General features: G+C 43.5%; 3 protein-coding genes across 7 annotated transcripts in view; 2 read left to right on the forward strand and 1 right to left on the reverse strand.

Annotated features, from left to right (window-relative positions):
- Positions 1-10894, forward strand: part of dnajb4 (DnaJ heat shock protein family (Hsp40) member B4) — a 104066-nt gene extending 93172 nt beyond the window's left edge. The window contains exon 4 of the mRNA XM_080440703.1: positions 10765-10894. The gene's annotated coding sequence lies outside the window, so the exon portion shown is untranslated. The remainder of the gene's footprint in view (positions 1-10764) is intronic.
- Positions 4250-10848, forward strand: map6d1 (MAP6 domain containing 1; the record flags this gene model as incomplete). Its single annotated transcript, XM_080439896.1, has 3 exons — positions 4250-5208; positions 6293-6614; positions 10765-10848. The coding sequence occupies exons 1-3, from the start codon at positions 4688-4690 to the stop codon at positions 10846-10848; spliced, it is 927 nt and encodes a 308-aa protein (XP_080296022.1). The 5' UTR covers positions 4250-4687.
- A 1576-nt stretch (positions 10895-12470) lies between the features above and the next one.
- The window catches only part of yeats2 (YEATS domain containing 2), a 40585-nt gene continuing 36474 nt past the window's right edge, over positions 12471-16581 (reverse strand). For all 5 annotated transcript variants that reach the window (XM_080440695.1, XM_080440696.1, XM_080440697.1 and 2 more), the window contains exons 27-30: positions 16219-16454; positions 15818-15892; positions 15553-15626; positions 12471-14542 (exon numbers count right to left, since the gene is read on the reverse strand). In XM_080440695.1, coding sequence (XP_080296821.1) covers positions 14434-14542; positions 15553-15626; positions 15818-15892; positions 16219-16454 — 494 coding nt within the window. In that variant the 3' untranslated portion in view covers positions 12471-14433. The remainder of the gene's footprint in view (positions 14543-15552; positions 15627-15817; positions 15893-16218; positions 16455-16581) is intronic.

The raw sequence follows: 16581 nt of genomic DNA on the forward strand, positions 1-16581 counted from the left end.
GCTCGTGATTGGTTGAGAGGCTGGCACGCGCGTCACGCTCATTGGTCCAAAACGCGCAAACTGAAAAACACACAGGTGCACTGCGCGTGTCTATGACGCGTGCCGATCCCAACTAGCGCACTGTCCATAGTAACCACCATAGCAACCAGCAACGGCTGCTGAAACACTTTGAAAGTATTACTTTTATAACAGAATATGGATATTAAACTGACATTAACATGTAGATGTAGTCTACTAATCTGTGTTGTTTAAGAGGACAGTTTTTTTTTTTTTTTTTTTTTTTTTTACATGGTTACGTTTGTAAGCACTGAAGTAAAACAGACCTGTAGGCCTATGTTTTGATTTAATGATAGGGTAAGAATTATTAAATTAAGAAAATAATGTATGATAAATCAAACTCTCAGTATGTGAATAGCCAGAAGGCCATTGTAAAAAATAAAGAAGAAGAAAAAAGATCAGTCTTTTAACATTACACAGGTACAGAAATGCCAAGGGCATTTTGAGTTCATGCTTATTCACTTCTCTCTGTAAATTAAATTAAGTTAACCAGTTGAACCTAAGCAAAAATAGCAGATCTACAAGCTCACACGAAGCGTTGTGAGCCCTGAGTGGAAAAAAAGAGCGCACCAAGAACAGATATCAACTCAGGTCTGTTTTGATAGAGGGTTTACTGTCTGTATATTTTCCAGACCTTGCTTTTCCAAAAATGCAGTGTCCCACACATTTCCACCAGGAGGCAGTGTAGCGAAAACCTTCCTCCCAGCCCACTCTCTCAGCAGCACCTTTTCCGGTCTGAACAACGTTCCATCCTTTCTAGGCTTTCTTAGCATAGACATATAAAGGTAGACGCCTCCTCTGGCTCTGAAGCGTCGGCATCTCGGACGCACTTCCGCTTCCTCTATGCTTCCGGGGGGCAGCTGGAAATGTCCTTGTGCGTCACAGAAGGGGGCGTTCAGTAGGCCAATCAGAGGCAGGTGGGGGCGGGACAATTAGATTCTGGGAAAGACGCGCTGTGGTTGGCCAGTAGTCAACACACTGTGATTGGCCAGTGCCCGTTCCCCCCGGAAATATGGCGGCCACCATACCAAACGGGTCGCTCCAACGAACTGCAGAGGCCAATGAGGTATCTAGGTTTCTATATCTATGTTTCTTAGCCTGGTTCCATACGATAGACCCCGCCCACTCTCAGAGTGGACTGCCCCTCTTAGACTGGTGTTGTAACCTGAACCTAGGATTTATTTGGTACAAAAAGTACCGTCCAATGAGAGTTGGAGGTGCGGGTGGGGATCCCTTGTGATTGGTTTAGGGAAATTCTAAACCAATTCAAATTGTTTAGGGAAATTCTAAACCAATTCAAATTGTTTAGGGAAAGTCTAATCCCCTCCCCCTTGTAATCGCCTACACTGGAGCAAATGTCAGACTGAAGCTCCACACAGCTTCAGTCTGTGAATCAGGCCAAGGCTTTCTCTTAGATCACTTGTTTATCATTTTTATTGTTTTGTTCATTACTGTAATGATTTTATAGTTTTTTATCTAACCATCTGTTTTTAAGCTGAATTGCTTCAGTGTAAACATAAAAAAAAGATTAAGCTGAATCGGTCTTGGTGTACTGTATTTTATATTGCCACTGTAAAGCACTTTGTAACCATGTTTAGAAAAGCGCTTTAATACATAAAGTCTATTATTATTATATTGTTATGAACCCATATATGGGCATATCGGTGGTTCTGGACAACCGGATCTCTATATATGGGCATAACGTTCATATTGGTCGTTCTGGACAACCACATATCAGACCGACTGCCCGACTTGCACACCGAGTTTAACATCGGTCCCATATATGGACATGCCCATATATGGGCTTAGCTGTCAACTCGTTGGTTCTGGACAACCGGATCTCCATATTATGCCAACGTATGGTCTATAATGAGGAATTAAGCCTTTTATGTTTGCCAGACCCAAGGGGTCGGCCTACATGAGGCTTTGTACCTGTTTTCTCCATACATGGGCATGCCCCCTTTTCCCTTTACTCTCGTCCATACATGGGCATAGACACAGGCTGACACGTCATGTGAAGTCCGGCTTAGCCTTGACGTAGTGCTCTTATAAAAGTACTTATTCTGGGTCTGGCAGAACCAGGTCCCCTGGTCTTGTTCACTGATGCAAGTAGTTTTCTCTCTCTCCTTCTATAGCAGTGCAGCTTCATGCATGATGACCTCTCTCTCTCTTCATTTCATACTCAGTCATCTAAAGCTGTCCCTCTGTATACATTTGGCCAATAAGAACCCTTAGTGCTGCTATGCATGTGCATAGCCTATCTCTCATTGCCAGTCCTCCATGAGGGTTATAAGTAATTTCAGTAACACTTGCTCATAAGGTACCCGTAACCGTAATTAACACTTAATTTATGATTAATTAATACATTATTTAAGCGTTAAAGGTAGTGTAAGTGATTTGCGTTGGTTAAAATAATTGTTAAATAGCTCTATATTCTGATAGTACTCATTGCTATAGAGTGTTTGTTCAGTATTAGGAGTCTCCTTGTCTCTCCACCACTTATTAAACAGAAAATGCATTTTCGTTTCAGTTTCAGTTTCATTTCCAATTTTATCCAACCAGGACAGAGAACTCAATCAGGATACAGATTAAACAAGTGAAATTGGAAGTGATGACACTAAGAAATGAGCATGCAAAATTGGAACTGGAACACTATACAAATGAAGCTTAAAAATTGGTACTTTCTCCTGATTGGCTGAGATTTTGACACCTACCGAAAAATGTATTTTCTGTTTATTAAAGAGCTGGAGAGACAGGGAGACATCTGTTACTGAAAAAACACTCTATAGCAATGATTACTATCAGAATATAGTATTTTAACCTTTTAACAAAATACTTTTTGTTTTAACCAAAAAATATCACTTACCCTACCTTTAATTAAGCATTAATTCCTTGTATTTCATCATCATTAATTAACATCATTAGTTAATAGTCAAGCAAAGTTACTTAATACATTATTTAAGCGTTAATTAAGGATTAATTCATCATGAATTCCTTGTAATTCATCATCATCATTAATTAACATCATTAGTTAAGCAAAGTTACTTAATACATGAATTAATACTTAATTAATGCTTAATTAACGTTTAATTCATGTATTAAGTAATCATAAATTAAGCGTTAATTACACCTTATGAGCAAGTGTTACCGTAATTGCTCAGCCTTAATTCAAGAAATGTCACGCACACAAAATCACACACGAGGACGGATAGGCTAGACTAAAGAGAACCAATGGAATAAAACAATTTGAGCCGACAAGAAGTAGGTATAGCCTAGGGAAAATTGCCGACGTTTAAGTGTTGAAAAAGATTCGTGTATGTAGGCTAAATTAAATTTGATTTTCATTTTTTTTGGCCTGTGGCGTGTGCTTGGATCTTCTAGAGTATAGCTGCAGGTGTTTGCATTCAGGAGGATTAGCCTATAGGCTACTCCAATATCCCATCATGAGACCTGTGGCGCTGCAGTTAAATTATGTAACCTCGAACAACTGAGAAAGACATTTAGCAATATGTTTATTTCAGTGATTTGCGAATTGTGTGCGTGGAGCTCTGGTCCACGAAATATTTGTTGAATTAAAGTCCTTTGTTTTCCATGGTTGGAGACTAGCCTTTGATCAAGACTTAGATGTATGTATTTGATCGATTCAGGCATTTTTATATCTACGATAGTCTTGGCTAGCACCCCACAGAGCGTCCTGAACTTTCATAAGTAAATTCCGTATTACTCCAAACATGTACAAATGCAAAATATAAGCTGCTTCTTAAGTTGCCCCAAATGTTAACTCACGCTTCGGAGTCTTTGTGCAATGTATTAGTCGGTATTCTTAAATAGATACGTGTTTTAATCCCGCCTGTGCCTGAACGCCATCCCCCCCTCGTTTACTTCCTGTTTACATTGAGCGTAATACTGGCTTTCACCACATGCGCTTCGTCACTACCACCCATTGAGGAATATGGAACTTCCGACAGAATCCGACACAGACGGGATGAAAACACTTCTTTATTGAAAAGTACGAACTAATACAATGCATTCAGGCTCCGAATGCTGAGTTACAATCCGGGGCTACAGGGTCAGCACTTTATATGTTTTTCTTTGTACATATATGGAGAAGTAGGGGCTTTCCGCGCGGATGTCCAGTGACAATTGGAGGCTGCAGCCCAAGACTATCATAGATACGAAAGTAAAAGTCAGACTCGATAAAATACATCTATGATAGGCTTGATCCAAGGCTAGTTGGAGAGATGAAAATAAATTGATTTCCTGGCAGATGTGAACACGCACTAGAACTGAATGGAGGAGATGCATCAGGCTTGAATCATTCCTCTGCATAGTCAAGGCACTATCGCGAACCACGTGTTCAAAGACAATCCCCTACGATCTCCGTTTCATCCGTGCTGGCATTCCTCTTCTGGACACTTGGACATCCTAGATCCTAGATCCTAGACATCCTAGATCATTCCTCTTCTGGACAGTTGGACATCTATATCCTCGCTCTCAGTTCTCCTGGAATGGACAACATTGTACTCTAACTGAATGTAGCCTAACGCTTGTTCTTTACAATTTCCGTTGCTTTTTTTTTTCATTTCTTTGCTTGCAATTTGATTTGGTGTTTTTTCTTTAAGTCATTATTATGGCTTGGCCGTGCATCAGCAGAGTGTGCTGCCTGGCTCGCTTTTGGAGTCAACTGGATAAATCGGACCTTTCGGTCCCGCTGACCATCCAGAACTACTCCGACATCGCCGATCATCAAGAAGTGCGGTCCGTCACCAAACGGGTGCCCACGGACCGCGTGACGAGGAACTTCTCAACCCCCGATCCCCACCACCGTGGTGGTGGGTCCCCGAAGGCACCCACCGGCGGCGATGCCCCGGGATCACGGGGATCGTTCCGGGGGGCACGGAGGGAGCGCAGTTACAAGCCCCGGGAGGACTACCATCCGCCCGACGTGCCTTTCCAGAGCGTCACCCAGTACAAGCAGGATTTCAAACCCTGGCCGATTCCCAAACGGGATAATTTCCCTTGGATTAGCAACGGAGGCAGGGCTGGTGGTGGTGGCGTTTCGGACAATGCCAGCCAGCAGCAGCAACAGGGGGAGAGGGTGGACAGAGGGGAGCAGCAGCAGCAGCAGCACACAGGCACCAGCTGCTACAGGTAGACCTTCCACTTCTGTGAGCGCTGTCCCTTCAGCACCACGCACTGCACTTCAGCACCTGTCACTGTCCACTATATAGGCTGCAGCACTATACAATAGAGCTTCTCAACCCTTTTCTTTTCGAGGAGCCCTATAATAAGCCACGGATTTGATACAATTTAGATCCATGGGACCCCAATCTATTGCAAAATCCTGCCGTGTTCATTTAACTCTGAGAGTGTACAAATGGAACCAAATGGGAATACACTCTCAGAGTTACAGACCTGTAAGGGTCCATTTGGTTCCTATAATTTAGCTGGGGACCCCCTGGAAGCCCCTTAAGGACCCCTGGTAGGAGGGCACTGGACCCCGCATTGAGAACCAATGCACTGCATCTCACCATTACAGCTGAGCTCTCTTTAAATGTATGTTCAGAAAAAACCTGCTAAGTTATGTTATGTTAAGTAGGTTGATGGCAAATTAGATGTACCCATTAATAATTAATTGATTGCCAGCATCTGGCCAGCTAGATCCATATGGAATGGGGGCCCACCATCAATAATTCTCTCCCGCATTTCATATTCTCACACTGGAGTGCTAGGTGGAACTTTAATCAATAGTGAGGATAAGAAAAGTTGAGCTTGCATTTTTACCATCCACGAAAAGGTTAGCTGGTGACTCCAGGCACTAAACATGGAACATAACAGAGTGCACAAAGTAAAACCCTGAGTATAATTTTAATAATTGACCCATAAGGATCAATATTGACACTCTGAGTTAAATCAAGCCTCAGGATTTTGCTGTGCACATACATTACGATGGTGCTTACTGATAATTGTCTAGTATGGAAGTCATTCTTTGATGGTGTGGTATAGACAAAATGTACACAAAACCCTCATCCATATTTCACATTTTAATATTCTCCATACTTACGTGATGGTCTCAATACCTCCATAAAGGAAGCGCTTCAAAAACAATTATTGTATTATTATTGTCTGAATATTGAATATGAATAGTGTTGTACATGCACAGTGAATACTAAGTTTTACTTTAACTCCGAAGAGAATACCCCTTTTGAGTCGAGCGACATCTCTTATTCTCCAGGCAGGAGTACCGGCCGTGGACAGGGGTGAGACCAGCCAAAAGCACCAGGAAGAGCCCCTCCGCTCCATACACCAGCCCTGTGTCTGAAGCTCCCCGCCTGTCCCCTGAGACCAGCTACCAGGCTGCCTACAGTGTGGAGGCCCACAAGCCCATAGCTCTGCACCAAGCTGACCACGTCTCTGCCACCGCCGCCACTCAGCCCATCCCTGCGCCTCTCCACGCCGGCGGGATCCCCAGCCCCTCAAACCGCCAGCAGAGCAGCGTGTCCGAGAGGCCAGACCTCAGCATCACAACCAAGGTGGTGAGCGCAGAGACCAGGACGGTGCAAAGCCGCACTTTCCGTTCCATTTTGTTTATTACACTGCAAGTAACAGACACATGTATTGAGTGCAAAGGGAAAAATCATAGCTCTACAATCTCAAAATCACTAACATCCACTCTGGATAGCTTCCCACTCGTAGGCCTGTCATAATTATGAAATAATCGCCTGATCTCAATTATTTGAGATAATTGTAATTATTTTTCAGAATTGTCATCCATTCGTTTCCATGTTGAAAAATGGCATACATTTAAAAAAATGTGCAGGTTTGTGGGAGCGGTAGTTTTAAAAGCAGCATGCAATGTATGTACCTGAAAGTCATCTTCACACATCTCACAGGTGTCCTGATAGTGCTGCCGGAGTGTCTCAGAGAAATGATACAGGATTCTGTCCCAGAGCAGCTCAAAGTGACCCAGCTATTTAAAACAGGCCACGTACTGTATTAGGTAATGCCAGGCAAGTGCTCCAGCTCTGCTCCTGACTTTGGCCTGAATAGAACAGGCCCGATGAGTACAGAGAAATAAGCAAATGTTCATAAATCTGGACATTTCGTCCCAGATTTGTGTTCTCAACGAAAATGAGACTGAGAAACAGAGATGGGCAGACGTACCAATAGATTGAACATTTTCAAACCTAGACAGATTGAACCTACCTGAAAACAAGTAAAAAGGGTTTACTTAGAGAAGCGGAGAAGTAACGCAATTCTATCTGCGCCGTCTTATGCTTATGGTCAGCTAAACCAGAAGAGGGGAGTTTGACATGACCCCTTTCCATCTTGCTCTCTCCTGGGGATGTTACTCTGGGCAGCTGTTACATGACAGGGAAAATGTTTTAGGGAATCTCCAGGGGGAGGGGAACTTCCGCCTCCTCCCCAGCCCGCCTGCCCACACTGTTCAGTGCCATCTGCCAGTGGAGAATATTGTCACTGTGCAATGTGCCGCTCTGGGCTAGACTGGCTTTAAGTGCTCTGAAGAGTTCAGTGGAGACATTGGCTGGCCCTCCTGTCAACATTGCTCCTGGAGAGAGCAGAATGTTTCCAGGGTTTCTTGAAAACACAATTAATGCATGAGTAGACAACAGAATGACCTGGCTGTTGGTCATTTGCCTAATTCTAATATTGAATGCCCCAGTTTGATGTCTTTGGGGGCCCTTAAGTCTATAGTATTGTTTGATGCTGGTGGTCGATATGAGAGGTGACAATGGTCACAGTATCTGTTAATAACACCTGCCCAGTAGTGAGTATTTACAGTGTTACTAGAGATTGTTGGAGACTACAGCGCAAGGCGACTGTGTATTCATATCCTTGAGAGTACAGTAAAAACGTATATGTAATGATCGCTACATCTACAGTATCATTATCGACCCTCAACTTTCCCTGTTAAACACATCCTTGCATGTATTCAAGGGAACAGATGCACTCACATGAACTCTTAGGCACGTGCGTGTGTGTGCGCACTGCGCACTGCGCGTGCACGCACACACACACTCACACAACACACACAGGTCACAGTAAAGGTCAGCTTCATTATTCAAAGTTTGAGCAGAGAAGTGAAATGATTCCTTTGGGTTCATTCTCAACACACACACAGACACACACGCGGCGCACGCTTGCATGCGAACACACACACATGCAGGTCACAGTAAAGGTGAGCTAGATTATTCAGTGTGAATCAAGTGCAACGATTCCTGTGGGCCACTTCTCAGCACACATACAGTATCAAACACAAATGCATACTATGCAGTCAGGAAAGTGTTGGGGCAATTTTCATCAGTCACTGTACAATCTGAGAACAGGACACAAACCAGCCTGGCAGAAGATCAGGTCAATCTTACATAATCCACCTCAGTCACCGACTGCCTACCCACTGCAATTCATTACTGACTCACTCACCACACCCCCAGATGTCTGACCAAACACTACACATCCCACTAAGCATCCACTGGTGATTGTCTATGCCCCCAATACACACACACACACACACACCCACACACACAATCGTGGGATGGGGATTAACTCAAATCAATTTGTTAAATTGCGGACACTAAATATGATTCGAAGGCATACGCAGCAAAGGCGACCTGCAGCTCAGAACACCAGATACTTTAGTTCCGACAACCGCAGTGTTCTGTTGAACCGATTGAAGGCAGGGATGTGTTAAATGAGATCGTAAACTGTGAAATGAGGGAACAAAGCGTTGCTTAACCTGGGGCCAGGCTGTCTGCTCGCGTGCCCGCGCACAGTTGTGCGCCACCGAGCCACTGCATTCAGCACATGAAGAGCAGCGGTGTGAGTGGAATGAGGCCTGAGGCAACCTCGACACCGGCAAACAAATTGAGTAAAATCTGACTGTGTGTGAGCCAGGCAGAGAACGGGTGGCATTACTGTATGTTTACTGTAGAATGAATGTCTTAACCCACCTGAGGCCGATTCTTCTAAATGCTGACAGTTTGGGGAAAAACCTATGTTGATATATCAGTGGTGCTCAAAGGTTTTCATGTCAAGGACCCCCAAAATGTATATGTATTTGGCCGCGGACCCCCATCTCAAAATATTTTGTTCCAGGGACCTCCAGAAGCAAAGAAAAATTGCAGATCTACAAGCTCATAGCGCAACACTAAGTGACACGCTATGAGCTTGTATATCTTTCCCGGTTTTAATGGGTTAACCGGGAACCACACTGTTTGCCATTTTACTTTAAGTAGTGATCCGACGCATGACAGATTCCAGGTTATTTGCCTGCAGAGGCGGCATTTTGTATTTGTGCTGTCAGAACACCGAGGGAACTTTCCCTGAACTTCTGAATACTGTGCATGAAAGTGTTTTTTTTTTTGTGTGTGTGGCGCTGACACAGATGAACGGCGGGGGGACCAGAATGTTGCTCACAGTAGTGCTTCACTGTCGGGGTGAAACAGCCCGCAGGGACACTGCATCCTGAAATTCACCTCTGAAATATTTTTCTTTGTTTTTTTTGGTCGGCGGCACGTTGCCCCTCCTCTCGCCTTCCTGAATAGTGTTAAGCCTGATTTAGGCATTTTGTTTTGCTCTCTTAACCGTTCCAGCCCATTGCTCCCTCTCTTTCTCTCGCTGTTCTTTTCACTTGGACCTGTTCCCTGTTCCCACGCTGCCTTCCTTGGCATACAGCAGTGTCCTGTGCCAAGTGGGCAGGGCTCAGTCAGGGTGGAAGAGTACGATTTAGATAGAGAGAGAGAGAGAAAGAGATGGGGAACAGGAAGAGAACAAAGGAGATGGGTTAAAAGGATGAGAATACGAGAGGCACCGTCTGTCTGTCTGTCTTCTGTCTGTCTGTCTGTCTGTGTGTGTGTGTGTGTGAGACAAGCATGCAAGACAGAGTGAGTGATAATGGATTATTTGCCAGTAAGGCTGCAATCTTTTTCAGCGAGAATCTAATTTAAGAGAAGCAAGCCCTTGCTACTGCACACAGCAGCAAAATGTGTGTAGAGGTGTAGGGAGGTGTGGGAGGAAGATAACACCACACAAACACACACAATTATGCACTGTACATGCTCACATTCGAAAACGTCTGCACATCACACACACACAAGCTTCAGAAGCTGCCATCGTTGACAGCACTAATAATGGGTAGCTGTGTGCACAGTCTGCTTTTCCTCCAGCAATGATGTGCCTTTATATCTAAAGTGCCGCTGGGACAGCAAGCCTACAATCTCTGCCAACTTCTGCTCGGATTACCTACTAAACATTGTCTGACTTCCACTGCTAGGCAAACAAGAAGCAAGAAGTGTTACTTAGAGTAGCAGTCTGGATTTTGCTACGTAGACTGATCCAGTAATTACTGAGAGAATACAATAAAGGCAACATCTAAGTGCAAAGAGCCCTTTAATTGAACCCACCCGATAAGATTGCAGTATGGCTTTGAGAATCGCTACCATCAGCAGAGCAGAGTGCTCTAACAGAAGCAAGCAGTGAGGTCTGTTTTGACAGCAAACCTGATGCTCTTTGACTGCACACCTCAACCGGTCTCCTCCGATTTCACATGGCTGGTGTGAGCAGCACAGCCGTTGCCCTTTTTCTGTCATCATGCTTCCGGACCACTGCAAACCTCAACTGAAATGAACCACTCTATGTTTGTCTCTGATTGTTTATTTATTTCCTTCTCTTGCTTGTGTGTGTCAGCCACAGGAGCAGCTAGTGAAGACCAAGCTGTCTCCCAACCCATCTGCCGTCTTTCAAAGTAGATCGAGTTTCTTCAACATCTGAGGCTGCGTTGAAAACAACCAAACCATTCCACTCGGCCCGGCTCAACACAAGGAACAAACCAGAGGAAGTTTTCCTTTTATTCCGTGAGCACAAAAAATCTATGCAAGGGGAATGTACATTCTGTGTGCAAAGTCTGTGGAGATGCCGCTTCAGTATTTTAATGACTGATTTATACTGCGTCGTATGATGGTATCCCACACCATTCTGAGCGTGAGGATCTGCTATTTCCGGCTGGGGACACCATCGTGCGACGCAGTATAAGTTAGGTATAAGCCAGGAGTGAAAATCAGATGTCACGTAAAAGCCACTCACCTTTTACAAGCTTCTCTTACCCCTACTGCTATGGAAATTAATATGCATGTAACAAAAATAGTTTGACAAACCTTTTTTTTCTTCCTTGCAGCACTATAGACATAATGAGAACATGGCTGCTCTATGCAGTACTCGTATACGTGTGTATGTCAGCGTGTAACGTGTACACTGGTAGATTTTGAATGATTTGTCCTTTTGTTGTACATATTGTTGGATCTATTCCCATGATGACAAAGTCGTGGTGTGTACACTCAAAGCACTTTTTGCCGTTTTCGTGTTCCCCAGAACTCTGCAAGTATTTTATTACAGTAATAAAAAAGAAAAAAAAAGTCTATTTATTCAATTAGTTTACTATTTTGAGAAAGTATTGTTCGGGTCTATTAATTTATTTTGTAAAACTGTTGTTTCAGAAAATAAAAGCGCAAATATGAAATGTAAATGACGTTACATTAAAAGAAAGAATACTTTTCTTTTAGTTTGCTTTTTCGCTTTTCTCCATCAGTTTGTATTTTTCATGTTGTCTCATTTTGAATGCAAAGGAGTTGCACGGTAAAATACTTCGTGGTAATTTAACACCGACAGTGTATGAAAGCTCTTAAGGGTTAAATTGAACAGCTCCACAGGGAGTATAATCATGATTAATTATATTAACGGTTAATAGAACGGTTGTAAAATCGGCCTCAGGTCTTATTAACCCACTAAGACCTGAGGCCGATTCTACAAATGCCTTCTAAATCAGTAGTTCTCACACTTTCTCACACAGATTTTTCAAAAATGTAAAAAAATAACAGATGTACAAGCTGGCAGCGCAGCACAAAGTGACAAGCTTATTATCTGCTATTTTTTAACAGCCAACACTAAAATCTAAAATGACACAGATGCTTTCACGGTTAACACACCATACCATACTGTGTGTGTGGCATGTGCTTCCATTTGTCAGACATAAGCATCTGTATGAAAATCTGTCTTTTCCTCGCCTGAAGATCAGACTGGAGCTTCAGTCTGATCTTCAGAGAAGCAGTCCACTCAGTGAGTGGGTGGAGTCTATGGTCTGGAACCAGGCTATTCTTTTCCAGTTCATCAACGACTAGCTGATGAACTGGCCTATTTTGGGCACGTTCACAATTTAAAACAATTTCAGAAATAGCCGATCTACTCATTAGAGATAGAGTAGATCGGCTCATTCAATGAATTAAAATTTCCCCAGCTGTATCAGTAGGTGGAGATCTCTGATCGCCTGTCGATGTTAGACTAAGCACAGTGTGGCTGCAGCCTAAGATTGGACAAATAGAACCACTCAATCATTTGAACAGATTTATTTATTTTATTACAAGAATATTGATTAAATTTTTGGTCTTCCACTGAAATGAAAATACAATGTTCAGATATTTTCTACACTATGTTAAATTTGGTCAAACAACACAACCACCTAGCCCAAACACTTTACACTCAGCCGATCCAAACATGGACATTTTACAACGCTTAATATTACAACACAACACCCACCTCAGTCGTCACATATAAAAATTACAGTCAGAAAATGCACACTAGCATCCACATGCACTCCAATCCCAAATGAGCACATCCATTGTGTAATTGCTTACACACGCTTACGCACACACATACACATACACACATGTACACATACATACATACACACACACACGCACGCACACACACGTTGGGGCATTGCAGTTTGCAGTGATTGATACTGTATATGAAATATAAAAATAAAACTGAAATTGCAACACCTTCATATAAATCACATTGGTCATACATTGTTGATACATCATGACAATGACAACAGAAGATTAAAGGACTCAATATACTTTTGTACCGCGCAGTGTCGCGCACCGGAAATAGACAATCCATAAGCTCACAACACGTTGCAGCGTTGCGAGCTTGTAGAATGGCTATTTTGCGGTGTGCGACACTGCTGCTCAATGAAGTATAAATCAAGCTTAAACAGTACTTGAAACTGGCAATTAGTAGACCTACAGTGATCCATTGGGAATAGACAATTATAACAGACTCTTGGACTCACAACAATGATAATGAGATGCATCCAGTGACTTATTCCCTGGATTGTTAAGGTAGCTGAGAGCTTCTCAACAGCTTTGATTAAGTGCAGACAGCTGATAGTTATAATGCATCACAGCATAATAATCAGCTTTGTAATTTGGAAAAGGCTAATAGTTTTATTCCTCAAAGATTTGACTGTATTGAACAGCCGATTTTGTTTTTGCACAAAAATAATCCAAATGGCCATTTCACGAGATGCCAGAAAGTTCTAAAACTGATCATTAAAGTGTTGTTCAATAATGAGACATCGCTGGTTGGCATGGCAACGGGATGCCCTCGACAGCAAACGAGCCTGATCTGACAAAACAACTGTATTCACAACGTTAAGAATGACATACATCCCTTTTCACAGTTACATGGCTAACGGTGTAATATGACTCATGGAGCAGCTCCCCGGTCAGGATGAGCTGACTCAATTGATAAGGGATTTTAATATTGGCGACATGGGCTGCTTCCATTTTGTAACTCATAAATCTCTCTAATTCAGTTCCTCTGGGGGAACTGAGCGAGCGAGCGAGCGAGTGAAAGCAATATTGTGCCCAGTACCGAGGAGGAGGCAATAGGATTAGGACCAGCTAGAGGGGACCTGTGCGTCCATATTGTTTCACAAAAGCAAGTCACTTAACCTCCACCTCCCCACTGAACCACTGTTACGCAGGATATACTAAAACAATATTTTTTTTATAGACTTGAGCGCACCACTCTATTCATTTTCCAAGTCGAGACCAATTTCTCAAACATTGTTCTTACAAACATTTGAAACTATGTTAAGTGTGGTTGCTACAAACAGCAAGCAGAGCCCTTCTAGGATCAAGTAAATACATACAGTACGTCAATATTTGTCAGGCGTTATTGTCAGACATAGCAACTAAAGCAGCTAGGATCATTCTTAGGTGTTAAGATATTCAAACAGTTTTAGTCAGTTCCAAATGTTTTAATCTAGTTCCACCCCTGTCGTCAGATAGCACATTTGACGTTTCAAACATTTGGTTCAGAGTTATGCTTAATGTATCCTTGTATAAAATATATACCACGACAGTGTTACGTGACAAAAATAGCTAATGTACAAGCTCGCAGCGCTTGTAGATCAGCTGTTTTCGGCATGCGGCGAGCGACGTTACACGTCATAGGACGAAGCATAAAACATGCCTTAGTGTGTCAGTTTCTAGTCAAAGTCATCGTCATTGTAGGTCAGTTGTCCGTGGCCAGGTAACCCATGTGTGTGTTGGTGAGGAAGTCACAGGTAGGGATGCTGCCGACCGCCTCATGGACATTCATGGCTGTTATCTCTTTCGGAGCCCTGGAAACACCACATGACAGCGTTAGGACGTTTTGAGCACAGTATGCAACGTGACAACGTGTGTGTGTGTGTGTGTGCGCGCCTCTAGGGTCCCACAGCACACCCAAAGTAGTCCGACTGGGTAGGCTACTTTTTCCCCTTTTAATTTGCATACAATCTGTAATCTCTTTTTTACCCAGATTATGGCCACTAATCTGGGCAGCTCTACTGTGCGCATGCCCCCATTCACATCACTTATAGGTAGGAACAGCTCAGAAGATGGGGGTATGGGAGGTGGGAGACTGTGGGGGTACGGGGGTATGTGGGGGCTTTCACATAAGAACTGCATAGAACAGTGGTTTTAAACCTTTTTCATGCCAAGGACCCCCAAATTGATATGTATTTGGCTGCGGACCCCCACCTGAAAAGGTTTTGTGCCAGGGACCCCAGAAGAGAAGATTTATGTTATAAAAAAATCTAATTAAAACATTTAAAAAATAGCCAATATATAAATGGACAAAGTGGTTGAAATGATTGTGCTGCTGTATTAACTACTTTTGCTGGGGACCACCTGGAACCCCCTCAAGGACCACTGGTGGTCCCCGGACCACTGGTTGAGAACCACTGGCTTAGAAGATAGCGGTATGGTCGGGTATGTGTGTGTGGGGGGTATAGGGGGATAGGGGAAGATGAGGGTATGGAGGGCTTTCACGTAGGAACTGCTTGGAAGATGTGGGGGGTATGGGAGTGCTTTCAGGCAGGAAGGAGCCAAAACGCAAGAAGTGCGCTTTTTTTTCTTGTATGAATAATAATTTCAAGCTGTTGAAGATTTCTTACAGAGCCCTGGAAGCAATATACAAAGTGCATGTGTAATGTATTAATGTATTCACATTCAGCTAATTGATAGCTGTGTTTGAACGGCACTCCCACTAAACTCCAAAGTGAGATATTAGATCTGTCACTAAAAATAGTGAAAAGCCATGGTGCCCTGAGCAGGTTATACAATAGAGAAAATAAATTGCATTTCTGACCTGTTCTGAGGGGATTTGGCGTAAGCACCAGCCAGGGCCTCTCGCAGGATGTCACTGGCAAACTGCTCTGTCGCCTGAAGCACACACAAACATCATTATTCACAAAGGTCTCTGGTACAGTACGAGAGGAAACATGCAATAAGGGCAGATTGCATACGCCTCATGCATATATTCATTGGTATATTCAAGGGCATGCTGAGGGAAGGGCAGGTCTTTTAAGTGGAGAAGGCCAACTTTTATAGCCTAGTTTGCATAGTTGGCTGACCTTGAGAATCATGGCTTCGATCACTGGAGCAAACACATTCTTCTCCACCTCCACTGGCTGGAAGGCTACTCCAATCTGAGAGAAGTGGGTGAGCAAGAGGGTCATATTAGGTATAAGAAAGGATTATTACTGACAGGGGTATCACCTCTCCTACTCTCAGTAAAATTATCTGAGCACCAAACAGAATAAGAAAAAAGGTCAATTAACATTATGTCGAAAGTGCAACTATGGACTTTCTCTTCAAGCAATAGAAGGCTGGAATCACAGAGCACTACACTATGAATGAAAAGCATTTAAATGGGAAAGTTTAAGCAGCTGACAGGATGAGCCACAATGTGCCCCCCTCCATCCACCCCCCACCCAAAAAACAAACAAGCAAACAAACAGTAAGAGATGCTTACCTGCTGGGCCGTCTCGCCGACAAACTGGGCAGACGGGCAGGGACCCAGGAAGAACTTGGGCTCAGGGTCTGCTTCCTGCTCTTCCTCTTTGACCTTTAACCTCTGGCAGGGCTGAGTGACGCTGATGACATCCACGACCTCATCGTAGGTTTCTTCAGGCTCCGTCTTCAACAGGGTCTGCATCTGCTCGAGCCGCAGCACCAGGTCCTCGCAGCTCCCCAGCGTTGACGGGCACTCTGCAGGCACATCAGAAACGGGTTAACATGCACTCACACCCAAAAGAGAAGCAGAACAAGTTGGGATGCACCGAATGGGAAATTCTTGGCCGAAACCGAATGCCGAAAATAGAAAACAGTTGGCCGA

This window comes from Gymnoscopelus braueri (genome assembly GCF_963280865.1).
Source record: "Gymnoscopelus braueri genome assembly, chromosome: 10".
NCBI lineage: Eukaryota > Metazoa > Chordata > Actinopteri > Myctophiformes > Myctophidae > Gymnoscopelus > Gymnoscopelus braueri.